Genomic DNA, 16,789 nt, shown 5'->3' with positions numbered 1-16,789 from the left:
CACCTTGAGCAGTAGCTGGTACTTGGTGATTCTCTGGACAGGTTTAAGGAGGTAGGAGTCCAAACCAAGTTTATGTTCCAGCTTCTTCTGGCACTCCTGGTTCACAACACATAACAGGGTGTTTCACACACTTCGATTGAATTCTTTTTAACACCTCATTTTTAAGCAAATTTGAGAAGGAATTTTCCAACAAAAGGTGTCACTACGGTACGAGGAGAGAGGTGAGACCTGGAAGAAGGCACAGTCGGAGCACTGTCTCCACAAGCTCTCAGAGCGAGGTTTGTTCTGGCAGTACGCCTCGTAGATCTGTAGGTCCTTCATCTGCAGGCGCAAATGAAAGTATGTGAATTCAGCTTTTTGAGATTAACATTTGTTATTGGCTTCAGAGAGCAGGAAGTGAGCACTTACCCTCTCTAAAAAGCAGCGGCCCACTAGCTCTGGGCAGTCAGTGTATGCTTCCAGTTCCTTTAGAAATGTCCTGGAGACAAACGACATGACATTTAAGCGTTTAATTAGATGTGTATGGTAAATATGCCGCTAATTAGCTTAGCTTAGCATAGCATAAAGACGCATACCTCTTGTGAAACTCGTAGATTTCCGACATGTTGCCAAACAAGACGACCTTCTTGCTCAGCAGGGTGCTGGGGATGAGGTGAGCCATGGCAGGGTTGTCCATCTCAGCTGCGTAGCCCTGAGTTTAATATTACATACAGTACGTTACATCAACAGAGCTGCTGATACAGAGAGCAGATGAATGTGTGACATGGCAAACACTCACCTCCAGCACACACAGTAGCTCCTCCACATACGCTCTCTCCGTCTCCAGCAGTTCATTCATCACGTGGCTGCAACACAAAAACACATAATACAAGTTTCAGTCGTGGTAACTGTGTATCTCTTAAACATAATACGTTGAGAGAGCTTTCAGTTAGTTGATACAGACAGAGAAAAGTGAGCTCAGTATCACTGTCCATTGGCTCTGAGGATGACATTTGATCCCTTACCGCCGAAGCACTGCCAGGTTTTCTTCTTCCTCTGAGAGAGAAGCATGTCTGGTGCCACCGTTATGAAGGGGAGACTCCACCTGGAAACACACACATTCATATACAGTATTTGCTTTGACATATCTTTTAATAACCTCTAAGAAAAACTCTTAGACAGTTGATCAGTGGTTACCTTTTTGATGGCATTGTCTGCGGAGTATCGTCTCTCTTTTCTCTGTTGATCTGAACGACAGAGACAAAACATGTTTTTATCACCAACCAGGTGAGATGAGCTCTGATTTAAAATCAAGCCTCGCTAAAACTGATGCTCTCTTTCATTAAAGGGGCAAAATCCAGAGTGTGTGAATTGCCTGCACGCAGTCCTCAACATAAAGGTGATCAGTGTTGATAAAAACTATGGCGAAAACTTTCGTCAACGACCTTTTTGCATGACAAAAATGAGGCGATGACGAGCTAAAAATAGACCTTGATAATAAAAACTAAGTCGAAATCTATGTTTCAGTTTCGTTGACGAGACAAGATGTGACGAAAATGTTCGTGGTGGACTATCGGACACTGAAAGAACGGATGAAAGACAGGCTAGTAAACTCCAGTAAATAGTCTGCACCAGGATGTTTCGCTAGCCAGCAAAAGCACTCACATCGGAGCAGCATTAGCCTTTGGTGCGAGTTGTGAGCTCTAATTCGGCAGTAAATAAACCGCCGTGTGTGTCTGACTGTAAATGTTAGAGCTGTTGAATGGATCTGTGGAGTTTGGTAGTTGCAGTGGTGGCTGTTAGCAGTTAGCGCTGCTCGTTAGCTGCTGAATGGCTGTCAACTAAAGTGTTTTGAGTTTTCGTCGACTAAAACTAGACAAAAAAACTATGAACGTTAAACATAACTAAAATGTGATTAAAACTAATAGGCGTTTTTATCTCAAGAAGAAGACTAAATCTAAAATGGCTGCTAAAATCAAGACAGGAGACGACTGAGCCAGCAGCTAGCAAACGACGCTAACCCCATAAACAGTGCTAAACAACAGTGCTGACAGAGTAAGCAGCATTAATCGGGGGGAACTGGGTGAGCACTACGCTACTGTGACATCCCTATCCCATATCAGAGGTAACCTGATGAGCACGTGCAAAGTAGCGATGATGAGCTAACCAGAGGAATACACACACTGACAACCACAGAAACCACAGCTCAGGACGCCATGTATATAGCCATTACTCGGTTATATCTTTACATAGACAACAGTGGTTTGCTGCTGTGTTACTGCTCTGAATATCACAGCCTTACTGGGAGAGGAGAGTGGTGACTTCACTTCAGGCCTCGGTGCTACTGGCTGGACTGGTCGGGTCTGTTTAGCAGCGAGTTTCTTCAGGCTGACACGTCTCTTCTCAAACATCTCCTGGACAGAACTTTGCTTCTGGAAAACTTTCTCTATCTGGTCCTGATGACACGCAAACACACAGTTATTGCAGTGAGATAACTAAAAGGTGAACGAAACATGATGTCATCTGTTAAATCCACTTCCTGCTGACCCTGAGTTGAGTAGTTAGCACCGCCTCATACTGGCAGCAGATGGCGCTGCGGTCGGTGAGGGTGTGCAGCGGCGCCGTGTCCAGGTATCGCTCCAGTTCTTGCAGCGCTGCTTCGGCTCCGTCCTGAGACTGACAGCGGTCCACTGGCTGGCTGGCCAACAGGAAGATGCCCTCCTCACACCACCGTGACGCCTGGAAGGAAAAGTGTCTTATTCTTCTTTTTCTACTACTCCCATTTCTTTACATTATACACATACAATCTGAGCGCCACCCATACCTTCTCCAGAGCGTGGTGGAGCTCCATGGCCCTGAGCAGTAGGCCCTTCTTGCTCCGCAGCGTGGAGTTGATCTCCTCGCACACTGCTCTCAGCTCGCTGCATTTCGGCCTGATGGAGTCCTCGGCGTAGTGGGAGTTCTCTATCAGCCTGTCACCTTCACCAGCCAGGGACATGGCACGGTCTAGTGCGTCCTATTGAGACACAGTGATGAGATTTGTGCTTAATATACTCAAGGATACACCGAGAACAGTGGCTTGTCAGTTAACAGCAGCGGACATGCCAATCAATCAACCACTGACTGTAAAACGACCTCCCATTGTCCTCTCCTGGCTTATGTTTGCCTAATGTATCATTGGTCCATCTACTTCCACTCGTTCCCAGCGAGTGGGGGGATGAACAGGGCATCACATTGATTATATCATTAGCCATATGGCTTCAAGGATGCATCAAAGGTCAAAGTGTTTTCTGTTCCACGTGTGTCTTACACAGGCTTTGTCCTCGTGGCCGCTGAGCTCTCGGAGAACGTGCTCAGCATGGGCGGGGCTTATGCTGACCTCTGAGAAACCAGACAAGCGCTCGGATGTCACGTCAAGCTGGGCGCGCACCTACGAACACACGCATTGTTAATGCTGCGTCATGAGTACAGGTTTAAAACTACTTTTCCTGGAATGCAACTCACTTCACGGAAGTGCTTTTCAAAATGGCGGAGCTGTAAACACTGCTCCAGCTTGGTGTGGTGACGCTCCCAGAAGTCGTCGAACGCTGTCTCTGTTTCGTCCAGCTGACCAAGGAGTCTGAAGAAGAGGAGGGCAAAAAAAGGGAGGAGGAGTGATGGGAAAAGAGGAGAGAGGATTAATGAATGCGAGCAGGAGCAACTTCCTCATCTTGCTATGTCTCCATCATCTTCTCGTCTACCTCTGTACAGTAGCTAAGTTTTCCACTTCATCGTAGGTCATGCTGTACTCAGGGTCTGTCTGTAGAGGCTCATTGATGCACTCCAACAGACGTCCCCCTTGAGACAGCGCCACCTGCAGGTCCTCCTGAAAATTGAGCAAATAATTTTGATCAACATTAAAGCTCTTGGTGCAACAGAGAGCAAGAGACAGATTAAAACACATGGCTGGATACCACGCATGGAAAAGACAGGAATCTGACCTTCATTCTCTCCTTCTTCAGAGTGTGTGTGTGCAGCAGGTTGGTGGTGGCCTCGGCATCGTTGGGTAGTTCTGTCTCTGCGAGCTCAGTGCCAAACGCCTGCAGGGTCTGAGCCGTGGTCTTCACCATGAGGGCGAACGCCTCGATTGCCTGTAGAGGAGACATTCGGGTCGAACATGAAAAGTCAAACCGGAAAAAGTCTGCAGTTCTTTTGTATGGATACTATCCCATGTGCAAAAAAAAAAAATCTTTAAAGTGTGAGAAAATGCACTTCAAAAGACAGGAACAAAGAAAAGTTTGTGCGTGTGTGTACATACAGTGCGGTGTGAGATCCAGCTGTCATGGCAGTATTCCTGCGAGCCTCCCAACTCCGTGGTCAGTTGTCCGGGGTCGATGTAGGCGTGGAGCTCAGTCACCGAACTCAGCATCACCACCTGATAAAACAAACACAATCAGCTAATTATATGAAGCTTTATTTTGGCTCCGAAATGAAATATCAGCATTGGCCCGAAATGAACATTTCTGCCAATATAACAGAGACAGTGATGACAAAGATGATGCTTTCATTATGTGACTTTAATATCTGGATGTGACAAGTCTCAGGACTGTCTCAAGGAGAGCATCATCTAAGCCTGCGGAGAATGCAGATGAGTGAATTAATGAATCATTAATGAGGAAAATATTAATAACATTCTGTGAAATGTGAACGTAGCAGAGATCAGAGCGGAGCTGCAGAGCTGTTGTCCGACTCCCAATTAAGAGACATTTTGTGCACATTTAAGAAGCAAAATAACTTCTCTGATTATTTCAGAAGCTGAAAGTTTAGCCAAACGATATGTACATGTCATACCTTCATTTTGAACTCATCCTTGTTGTACTTGAACAGGAAGTCTGACAGAGTCCGCTGGAGCAAAGTAGTGGGACGCAGCACCAGAACCAAGTGTAAGTTCCCTGGAAATGAACCCTGGGAGAGAAGAAAGAGAGGGTATAAAAGCTTTTAGTAATCTGCTGGTATGTGTATGTTACAATTTTAGGGGAATGCAGGTGTGGAAACAGTCTGCAGGGGTAAGATAGGTGACATGGATCAATTTAGACAACACGGACAGATGCCCCACTTGGCCTCTGTCTGTCCCTCTGCTACAATCCTGAACCACTAACGGGTTTGTCTGAGATTTAATATCCACCAATTCTCCTACAAATCTTCACAGTTGCTCCCTCGTTGCACCTCCTGTCAAGAAACCTCCGACTACACGGCAAATTAATCCCGTGGCTTTGGGACTAACCGCAGTTTCTGTCTCTGCACCTCCACGCTAACAGGTTAAAAGCGTAGAATTGCCTTCACACACAGACACCGGCCCAAGAGGCCACTCAGCTGAAAGGCTATATTGCTTATGGCTTCGTCTAAAAACCCTGGGTGAATTACTCCACCCTGTTAGGCATCATAAATCGATGTGGGGTGACATGTTTGCACACTTCTCTACACACACACACACAGGGCCAGAGGCACGCTGAGGGATGTGTGACAACATAGGAAACACAAAAATATTACACTGAATGATCTGGAAATGTTTTGTTTTACGAGGTTTATTGCATCATTTAACCATTTAGAGGGGTTGTATCTCAAATGTGAGGGAGCAACATGGTAACAAAATGGTGCCACCCATCGCCTGCATCCGACATCATCGCTAAAGAGCTGATACTCATCGAGAACATCCCGTAACAACAGGCGCGAGCGCTTTAATAGAATCGGTTAAAAAAAGCCTGTGCGTGGTTTTAATTTAGTCTGCAAGGAGACCTGTGCTCACACACACACACACACACACACACAGCAGCACACATACATCATAGTCATGAAATGCCTGAACTGCGTTACCATGGAAACGGTCTCCTTGGCAAAACGCATGGGGAGAGATGGAGAGTGCATGACGGAATGCAGGCGAGAGTGATGATACAGACAGGCAGTGTGTGAGAGTGTGTGTGTGTGTGTGCGAGGGGCAAATTAAGGGAGAGAGATGTCTTTTTAAAAAGTGTGGATGGCGCTGCACCTCCACTCATTTATTTTTGGCACACACACACACACACACACACACACACACACTCCGCCTGCTGTGATGTTGATGAAAGACAGCCAGGTTGGAAAAATTCAGCGCTCGTTCTACATCTTCTCCAGTTTCCTCCCAAACTGACGGCACAGTTTCAATAACACCAAATCACACCTGCGGATAAAAACTACAGGAAAGAACGAGAATAAATAAGCCAAGCAAATTATTCTCCTCCCAACAACACAGGACGCATATATCCGTAATTGGAATCCATTAAATTCAATAAACCCTGAGAGGTCTTGCTTTAATTTGTACCTTCGCATTAACATGATAATACACAATCTGCTCGGTGCATCCCCCTGACAGATGAACACACACATGCTAATGCGCTACCCCTGGACACACACTTGGACATTAAAGGGATGCACACGCGCACACTCTTCGCAGATAAAAAGCGCACATAAATAAATGATTAGGATTAGAATATAATTTTCTGTTGACCGGGCTGATTTATATTCTTCTGGGGAGGAAACCCACTCCAGTGTTGTCGTCTAATGACGTCCACATTGTCCTCGTGGGAGTTACAGCTCCACCATATTAAACCTCCTCCATTCACATGCTCAGAGTGTCCAAATTATGACAAAGACATCGACAGAGGCTGCTGTGCTCTTCGGCTTTTTTAGCCGGGTAGCAACAAATTCAGGCGTCCTCTTTGCACCAGCTGATAGAGCTGTCTGCGTCGTAGCCCCGCAGCAATGTTCCTGTATGCTTCAGTGAGTGCATATTTATTAGGCTAAATCACAAAGATGGGCTGCAACAGCGACGAAGGTGCAGAAGCATGTGGATTCGCCCTGTTTGCCCTCATTGAAGTCTGGGATTTGGACGGGAGATCAACAGGAAGAGTGTGGACGACTGGATGGAGGTCGGGTGTTGAAGCATTCGGAGAAGATTCAGAAACTTTGACTAATAAAGACGATGATGATGAAGCGAGCAGACAGGTGATGGACAAATGTCTGGCACAAGAAAATATGACGATGCAGCAGATACGACAGGCAGAGCTGATGGTGAGATGTGAGAAGACAAGCTGGACATCCACTGGTACCAACCATGTTAAGCTATCATGTCGGAAAGGGAGCCAAATGCCATTTAATTACATGATTATCAACGAGAGGTCAAAGCTCATCTTCCATCTCTGTGCATGAGTCTAAACGCTGCTGGTCAGCCAGCCAACATGCCAGCCTGTAAGCATCTGTGCACACACGCTAATCACTTCTCTATCCGGCAGGGGAACCGGCAAATGGCAGCAGGCGACCTTGAACGGCCTTGATGAGCAGAGAGCCTCGCGGGAAGATGGAAGACCTTCATTCTCCAGTAAGACGGCGTGTCATTGGTTGGCGGACAAAGCAGGCGTTGCCCGGGCCGAGACGGACATCCACCACAGGGGACTGAGGAGGAGACGCTGCTCTCGCCACCTGCTCCTCATGCCTGCAGGTTGCGTTATAATGCTGCCTGTGCAATCGTGGACATCTCGGGATACAATGCTTTCTACATGAAACCTGCAGGACTTAAAGCTGACACACCTGCTGTATCTTTCTGAACGGGTCTCATATAAAAGGATCTTTGAGAAGACGACATAAGGACCTCATTTTGCTGAGAATAGTCTAGATCATGAGAGGCTTCTGTTATTAGTGCTGTCAACAAGATTATCAGCCTCTACCAGCAGCTCATTGGTAGATGATGCTTTACAGCACGAGATAGGAAGCTGTAGAAACTGTGACATCAACCATTTTCTTTGTTTACAGTTGTCACGCTATGATTTCATTTTCCAACGATAAACATTCGGACAAATATAGCTGACGATAAGAATACAGTGCTCCCACTTGGTGCACTTTTTAAAGTGATGTGTGGGAGGGATGTGGAAGACGACTCCAAGGAGACGGTGGAAACACAAAAGCAGAACAAAGAGGAGAAGTAATGGAGGGAGACAGAGCGAGGTGATCAGCAGGACAATAGGAGATCCTGCAGAGAAGCTTGTGCTGCCGTGCTGATACACTCCCACCTGCCTCTCGACATCACAGGGTCAAAGACTGGGTATGGAGGAATGTGAGACTCGTTGCCCTAGTGTTATTGTCATCAGTGAGAGCTTTAGAGAGTTTTATATTGATTAAACAAACAAGATATAGCATGGTAGTTAAAGGGGAACTCTGGTATTTTTTAATCTGGATCCTATTTTCCCTGGTTTTGAGTATTGAGAGAGAGTTTACTGAAACAGGCTCCGATGTAACCACAGGTGCAGGTGCGCTGTGCCAATTTACGCTCGCTACACGTGTTTGTTTTTGCAACCTGGTCTCACTCGAAAGTCGTCGAAATCAAGCGCTTGGTCAGTGACTTTTGATCTTTTTTTCTAAACCCAACCACATGCTTTCGTTGCCTAAACCCAACCATCTGCCTGTGTTGGCAAAACCAAACCATGTGAGTTTGTTTTTGAAGGAAAATCATGTCAATTCGCAGTGTTGTACCAGCGTGCTTTTATTTTGAAAGAGACTGTATGCAAACCATCCATTTTCTGTGAAAACGGAGGTGTATTTTGAAAACAGACAATGCATGTAACAAGCTGAACATGACATCCCAGAACGTCAACAACCAATGCACCCAGGGTACCTTGCACATCGTATCTTGACATGGAGAGTCCATGACCAAACGTCGATATGTGACGAGGTCGGAGTGAGAATGTGGTTTTTGCTGCTAACAGGCTCAGATTGTTATTATGAGTGTCTTACAACATTATGCAAAGGACTGGAAATGGAGAGTTTTTCTGCGCCTTTCCCTTGTTCCTGTCTGTTTTGTGCAAACGAAAAGCTTTGTCTGGAATTTCGCGCAAGGAGGAAACACAAGAGAGTTGGAGAGAGCGTATCTTACTTCTCTTTGAAAGGTCTTCAGTGTCATGTCTGAATGTTTAGCTGATTTCGACAATGTGGAAAAGTCAGTTTTCTCCCTGCAGCAAGTCAACTCTTGCAAGATTTCAGAACAGACTTGGACACAAAACAGACTGGAAAAGGTGAAAGATACCGAAAAACGTCAGTCAGTGCGTTTACATGGCATTAGAGAAAATGGATTTGTTGTGTTAGTCCAACTAAAACCTGACTTTTAAAATACATGTTAACGTGTTACTTCGACTGATATCGTACTAAATCAAATTTCAAAGTCGGACTAACAGACCCAGATACTGTGACTGGGAGTCGACTTACTCCTGCATGTATACAGCCAATCAGACTCAAACTGGCCTAGGCGTTCTGAGCATGCTCCACAGTTTCGAAGTCAAACAGCATTAAATGCTAACAGAAGAAGAATCCACCAACAACATGGCGAAACCTACATCCAGCGTGCATCTCATCGGTACAAAAAGTAAAGGGTCCAGCGTGTACGAAATGTAGGCTACAGAGCTGTAAAGTTGTCCACCATGGTACCATTTAGCTGCTAGCTAACCGTAGCTAACTTGTTTATAACTTGGCATATCTATCGTAGAGGAGTCGGACATACTTCGCTCAATAAATCGATTCCCCTCTGGTGCTGGTATACTGGGACAAGGACAGTAGTCAGGCTAGCAGCTTCCCTTTGTTTTCAGTCTTAATGCTAAGCTAAGCTAACGTGCTGCTGGCTCCTGGTTCATATTGAAAGGAGAGTCATTGATGGAAGCTAAAAATAACTTCTGATCAAAGGACTTCGGTTTCGTGTTTAAGGAACATTTATACTCGCCAGCTGTTTCCATGCATCTCAATTTGTGTTTCACTCTTACACCTGCAGTAACACTGATTATAACAGAGAAGCTGATTGGCTCTCTGCTATCAGTGCAACCTCACAGTCCATCAACGTCCCCTTCAAGGACACAGGCTGGGCCAGTGGACTGGGATAAGATAACTTACCATTATGACTGTGAGGGGGTTGCAGATGTTTGTGTGTACAGGTTAAACTGACTTGGCGGAGTCTTTATGAGGCAAGCAGCTTCATTATGACTTATTGTCACAGTGGGGACGGTTTCTTACAAAGACCATGGGAAGACCATGCGGCTGGATTGTAATCAGTGTCCAATTAGCATACATTAGCATATATCTGCATATACTGAACATGCTAAACGGTGTTATACAGGACGGGTGTCTTAACAACAGATGTGTAGGGTGCGGTGGAGCTCAGATAGAGCCGTTTCCTTTTCTACTGTTTTCATTTTTCATGTTAAAGGACCTCTGAGAGCAGCAATCAGTGACTTTGATTCACAAGTCTGTGTGATGTCAATCCTCTGCTTCTTTATTTCTCTGTTCCTGACTATCTTTCTTCTCATCATCCCTCACTCTCACTCTTCATCATCTCAGAGAGGAGTGAAAGTTTCACATCGTCCAAGAAGTAGGCTAGTAGGCCAGTGGCACAGTTACAAAATCGGTTCGCACAGTTTAGACGTTCTGTGTCTTCGAGGACGATATCTCAACACATACACATGCGCGCGAATTATGTTCACACGCTGCGAGGATCCACCGCCCACTCCAGCACAACACGCTATTTTTATCTCCCCTTCTGCTTTGTTTCATCCAGAGAGAGCACAACACAGTCGAATAATTGTCACTACATGTCCTTATATACAGCTAATGAATCAAACACACATGATGTACAGTTTGGACGGGCGAGAAAACACACACCAAACACCAAACCATCCATTACAAACAAAATTATACACACACATACAGCTGACACCAGCAACTACACCCACAGACCCATGCTCAAACAGGCATTAGCACCAGGAGAGTGATGCTCACAGTCCAAAACAGCCATTTGTAGTCGTCAGAGGTACATCATCAGCAAATGATGCACACAAACAAACTGATCCAGTCTCACACACACAAGTACACAGGGGCTTACTGCGATGCGGAGCAGGGTAGCCCTGACAGCGGCCCATCGGTCCAGTCGTCTGTCGATGACCAGGATGAATCCCACTCCTGATGCTGCAACGCTGCGGGAGAGAAGCACACGCCATTATCACCTAGAGATATATCACTATCAATTATTGTGATATTACTGCACTTCATTTCCCAGAGTTCATAGAGTTCAGAGTTCAGCTTCAAGTCACTGCCTGGTGAGAGCTAAAGCTAGCTGCTAGCTGTCACTATAACTGACTCATAATAGTATGTATAAGATTTATATAAAACTGACACATTAAAGGGAGAGTTCAGATTTTTTTGAAGTGGGGCTGTATGGGGTGCTTATCCATTAGATAGTGTATTATATATAACAGATGCCAGTTGGGACATCCCCAGTTTGGAGAGGCAGGCTGGAGTCTGACATGGAAGCTAAGCAATGTACTGCTGTGGATGGGGTCCGGCAACAAAATATGTTTTAAGTACTATTCGGACGGGATTAGTTTTACACAGGGATGGTGACTAATGTCAGTTTACCACAGGATGTCTGTAATATAAATGTCTGATTCACAACCACAGGATGTCTGTAATATAAATGTCTGATTCACACGGGACAAGAAATCTCCGTAATTCTACCACAGATGGGAGCGGTAACTCGGTTTGCGCCCTGGCGTCACCTCCCTGTCGGCATGTGTGTGCTACGTTGCTTCCTGTAAGCATCAGCTGAAGGATAATAATAATTAATGATTAGCCCAGTGTGAAATATTGCCCATGATCAGGATTGTGTGTGCACAACGATTAGCAATATGGATTTATATTGGGCCTACCTAACACAACCAGAAGTCTCTGAAAGTACTTTCTTCTCGACCTGTTTGATTGGTCTCCCACGTAGGGCGATCATTAGAAGAATGTCCACTATTACGTCTGAATGCTTCTTCAAGCGCCTCCATCATCGAAAAAACGTGGAAAAAGTGGTTGTAAACAGGACGTGGCGAAATATTTCCATACATTTTTACAGAGGATCGCGTTCACACAGGATTAATATTACCCGAGGTATTTTCTCCGGGCCGTTTTACAGAAGGTAAAAGTCGCCATAATTTTTACTGACATTATCCGTAATGATTACAGACATGGCGCGTTCGGACAGGACTAAGATCCCTGGTAATAATTACCTTACCCCACGTCTCGTCCGAATAGGGCTTTAGCCACCTAAAACAATCATTATCAGTTTGAATAGGGCTTTAGCCACCTAAAACAATCATTATCAGTTTAAGAGTACGCTATACTTAGAGTATTTTCACTGCTTTACCTTGCTGTCAGACTGTGATTTACAACGGCAAAATGAAGCTGTTTTATCGCTCTCTTCACAGCCAGACTCCATTGAGAAAAACAGTGATTTAACATAGCTGAGCACAGGAGCTGCTGGTCTACTGCTGCCTCGGTCTGTTATTTTGTTTGTGTTTTTGTGTGACTTCAGCGCTTAAAAGGGTTTGTTCGGACCCGCCAAAGTCGCACAATAACACAAACTAACTAACCGATTGTGGCAGCAGTAGACCAGCAGCTCCTGTGTTGAGCAATCTTAAATCACTGTTTTTCTCAATGGAGTCTGGCTGTGAAGAGAGTGATATAACGGCTTCATTTCCCCATTGTAAATCAGTGTCTGACAGTGAGGTAAATAAGTGAAAATACTCTCAATATAGCGAACTCTTAAACTGATATTGATTTTTTTTTAAGTGGGACTTTTTTTAGGTGGCTAAATTACGTTTTGTTGCTGGCCCCCATCCACAGCAATGCATTGCGTAGTGTCCGTGTTGGACTCCAGCCTGCTTCTCCAAACTGGGATGACATCTACTATATGTAACACACTGACTATGGATAAGCACCTCATACAACCCGACTTCATGAAATCCAAACTATCCCTTTAAATGGTCTTTTTTTGGGCTCCAAATATTTTGGGGGTGTTACAAAGCAACACTACGAAAGCAACAACTGTCTGTAGTAATCATCTGTCATCAGTGATGATTATGAGCGACCCTTGTGATTACCATGGCAACCTTGGCTCTGCATTGATGTGTGTGTGTGTGTGTGTGTGTGAAAATCTTGCCATTCATTCCACAGGCAGCACCATATGTAGCAACCTCATTAAGCTAACGTGTGTGTGTGCCAGTGTGTGTGTGGATGCAGTAATTCTTGTAAAGGTCCCGCTGGAGAAATTGACATGCACCCTGACAACTAAACACAAAACGGATTAAGACACAATACACACACATACACACACACTGTGGGGCCAATGTAGGATACTGCTGAGTCGGCCCATCTGGGCGTCATTATTAGCCAATTTTCATCCTAACACACACACACATTGAGGAAATGTACACACTGCACTACCAAATGAACGCTGCGGCATCGAATCCTCAATCCATCTTCACTGGGAAAAATATTCCAACCACATGAATGAAGCCGGCTGAAAATCTGGGGGAAATCTTTGCTATTCCACACACAAAAAAATCCTTAATATGCCATTGTTATAATCCAGCAATCATCCAGTCCTCCTCAACGTCTCCTCGCTCTGTTGTCACTGTTCAATTCCTGCATCCACAATCATCTGTTTGCAGCCCGCGGATGGAAAGAGGTGACCGCTCACATCCTTACAGAGCATCTCCCTCCTCCTCTCCCTTCTCCCTCCGCTCCTCCACCACCTGCCTGCAGCCAACAGCCAATTAAATCCAAGCCCCGCGTCTTGCTGTTCCCCCACAGCCAATCGGAGCCAAGAGTGCACCCGATTGGCAGCTGGGTGCAAAGAGCTGGAGGGGAGAAAGGGAGGGGACTCAGAGGGGGCTAGTGGGATATGAAAGGTGATGAGCCACAGGAAAAAAAGAAAAGGCCGCCATGACACACACACATGAACACACACAAGTACATCTATATATATACACACACACACACACATGCATCTCCATCCTTTCTCCTCCCCTTAATTATGTGTGTGTATGCATGAGTATGTGTGTGTGAGGGGAGTGCAGCGCTCAGCAGAAAAGCAAAGGTGAAGGAGACGGAGGGGAGGTGAGAGGGAGGAGACAATAAAGGAGGAGAGAGAGAAGAAAAGAAGTGTGTATGATGCAAAACTAATTATGTTACATTTAACCTCAAGAACATCTGAAACCAGGTTTATTGAGGTAGTTTATTTTGAAAAATTCTGTCCATATCTGGAATAAATTAATTTGCTATTCACTGGGAGGTCTGCAGAATATAAAATATCTAAAATATCTTTCCCTGCAACCTTTCAGTCTCCCTTGAATCTATTTCTTTATGTCTTTTGTGGCTCTCTCCCTGTGGCAGGCCTTTGGTGTTGTGCTGACATCCGGTGGCCACACGTGGTATTGCACCCCCACAAATTGGCCGCATCCCTTTCACAGTTTGTCGTCAAACCAAATGAAGCTGCCGAGAGTGTGTCCCTTTGTGTGTGTGTGTGTGTGTGCTAACCTGGGGATGCTGCTGAGGTAGCCAAGGACATTTTGGATCTCCTCCTCCTCCAGCTCGCTGAAATCGGGGAACTCTGGGAAGACGATGATGGGGCTGCCGTTCATCCCGCGGCCCCCTGGAGACACACAGGTCAGGGAGACAGACACAGGTGGCTCTGTGACATCTGAGCAGTGTTTTGGCATGTTGGGGATTTTATATTGACTTGTTCTATGTGACAGCTGGAGCTCTGGAGCAGAGAGACATACTTCACCCTCTGAGACCCACATAGACACATTTTTGTCTTTATGTTTTTGGGAGAGGTGGATCATTTTGGGGGCGATAGCAGGTCAACAGTATATGCCACATCGAGTGGTATATATCACCTAAAAGCTGGCAATCTGAAGATTCATTTGAGATGCAGCTTAGCCCTGTGTGTCAAGAGCTTCTAGTCATAAATCTGGAATAAACTTTACTTTTGGTTAGGCGCTTTTTCGGATTCTAAAGGTTTAGAGTGTATAGGGGCTTAGAACATCATGGTCAAAATGTGCAACGGCCATTCCCGTGATCATCTACATCTCTATGGGTTGATACAATTTGGTCCAGGGTTTTGGAAAGACCTTGAAGAACACCACAAAATAAAATCCATGCTGTTTTTAGGAATCAAAAACCATCAGAATTGCATTTTTTGGCGACTGGATGGCGAACACTTTTGTTTTGAAAATTGCTGAAAGCCCCTTATTATCAATATACCTATGAAAGCCATCCATACTCTGAATACACGTCTCTGTGGTCTCTACTTTGTGTTTGTACAGTTTCATGAGGCTGTGATTATTCTCGAGGTCACTGTAGGTCATTTAACACACTGGTGTCCGTTTCAAAAAACAGTCTCACTACAATTTAATGGCTTCTGTGGGGGCTAATATCATCAAACATTTATTAAATTGGGTTCATTAAATCCACAAGAGTCTCAGCTTTCCTGTCAGACCTGATTTATGTAATTCAAAGACTGTTTAGGGAGCCCAGTCTGCAGGAATATTCAAATACTAGTTTCATACGGGACCAGTATCAGCCCTCTATAGCCTCTAAAATACAGGAATGTCGGCCAGGATCGCAGGCGACCTCGCAGGTCTCTGAGGGTTAACTGGAATTAAAATATAAAATGTAGGTTTAGAAAAAACAGACAACTAACAGAAACAATATAATCTACTTACAAAACTAACAAAATAAAATTAAAATATACAAGACGGTCAAATTTGTCGACACAACGATGTCTACGTGACCGTAAGTCAACTGCCTTCATAATGTGTTTGTATTGAAACACCCTCATATTATCATAATGAAACTAACACTGTGAGCTAATGGAAACTTAACTAGAATTAAACATTGTGAACTAACTGACACTGAACACATTTTCCACTCATGTCCATACAAAAGGACAAAAACTAAAAGGACAGTATATCAAATCAAAAGGGCCTCACACACACACACACACACACACACTGGGCCTTCTCTTTCGTCGATGGGTCGAGTTGCAGAGCAGATCATTGGGGTAGTGAATTATTCACATGCCGTCACTCGACAGGCATTACTGTCATGGTAACCCAACCCTAGGCCCTAAGTGTGTGTTTCTGTGTGTATCAGTGTGCATGTTCTTTTTTTCATGATTCAATGTGAGTGGTTGTTTGTGTAAAAACGTAAATAAAATGTCAAACTTTGCAAGACAAGTTGACTTTGGAGGAACTTCTTCAAGTACAGAATTTGCTGTTTGTCTTTCTTGAATTTGATGCAGTAAAAAAATTTATGTCTAAAGGAAGTTACAGGACTGAGTGAGAAGTGACACATACACAGAATGTATAAGATACTGGACAGAGCCACCATCACATCACCATGGATGTATAAAGAAAACTGAATTCAGTGTCACATGAAGTAAAAAAGTTTGACTTCCCAGGTGTAAAATGACCTGGATGTTGTGCATCACTGGGCCCATAGAGCACGTGCACTAGAGACTTCACCAGCCGAGTCACTATTTCCTGTTTAGCCTTTGCGGACTGAAGTGGGGATAAAATGTGTTTGAACCAAATGGATCAAATCCTGACAGTTAAACTAGTCATTTTGTTGGGGTCAAAAATGTATCTACTGATTTATCGACATCTCTTTCTAAAGGTAAGTCTATGGGAAAAAGGGCCCAATGGCCTCACATGATGGACATGGAAGTTGTAAGAACCCTGGTGCACTTCCCGGAAGCCTCAACGTCCCCCATTGGTTTGTGGACTCCCGTTTTGAAGCCTTGGCCATTGCCATCTTGGATTATTGAGTGAGAGGTGACCATTTTTGGATGAGAGGATGGAGTTTCTAGCTTAGTTAGCACGCTGGTAAGGTTCTCACTAACTAAAAAATATTACAGCTAAAACTGAATATCTGA

At 44.7% G+C, this 16,789-nt stretch overlaps 1 protein-coding gene across 8 annotated transcripts in view; it reads right to left on the bottom strand.

Moving 5' to 3' along the window:
* Window positions 1-16,789, bottom strand: part of mcf2la (mcf.2 cell line derived transforming sequence-like a) — a 65,297-nt gene that overhangs the window by 8,359 nt on the left and 40,149 nt on the right. For 7 of the 8 annotated variants that reach the window (XM_050063591.1, XM_050063596.1, XM_050063588.1 and 4 more), the window contains 18 exons: window positions 14,389-14,503; window positions 10,910-11,000; window positions 4,810-4,923; window positions 4,277-4,393; window positions 3,960-4,109; window positions 3,720-3,844; window positions 3,484-3,598; window positions 3,290-3,409; window positions 2,804-2,995; window positions 2,527-2,718; window positions 2,282-2,435; window positions 1,177-1,226; window positions 1,005-1,084; window positions 779-845; window positions 576-691; window positions 409-478; window positions 229-321; window positions 4-96 (listed from right to left, as the gene is read on the bottom strand). In XM_050063591.1, the coding sequence (XP_049919548.1) occupies window positions 4-96; window positions 229-321; window positions 409-478; window positions 576-691; window positions 779-845; window positions 1,005-1,084; window positions 1,177-1,226; window positions 2,282-2,435; window positions 2,527-2,718; window positions 2,804-2,995; window positions 3,290-3,409; window positions 3,484-3,598; window positions 3,720-3,844; window positions 3,960-4,109; window positions 4,277-4,393; window positions 4,810-4,923; window positions 10,910-11,000; window positions 14,389-14,503 (2,054 nt within the window). Of the gene's footprint in view, window positions 1-3; window positions 97-228; window positions 322-408; window positions 479-575; window positions 692-778; window positions 846-1,004; window positions 1,085-1,176; window positions 1,227-2,281; window positions 2,436-2,526; window positions 2,719-2,803; window positions 2,996-3,289; window positions 3,410-3,483; window positions 3,599-3,719; window positions 3,845-3,959; window positions 4,110-4,276; window positions 4,394-4,809; window positions 4,924-10,909; window positions 11,001-13,293; window positions 13,807-14,388; window positions 14,504-16,789 lie in introns of those variants that run through there. The other variant, XM_050063595.1, reaches the window with a different exon arrangement.

The sequence above is a fragment of the Epinephelus moara genome, chromosome 15 (assembly GCF_006386435.1).
Source record: "Epinephelus moara isolate mb chromosome 15, YSFRI_EMoa_1.0, whole genome shotgun sequence".
NCBI classification, from domain to species: Eukaryota; Metazoa; Chordata; class Actinopteri; order Perciformes; family Serranidae; genus Epinephelus; species Epinephelus moara.
The sequence above is the reverse complement of the archived record's forward strand: the minus strand, read 5'-3'. Positions and strand labels throughout refer to the sequence as shown.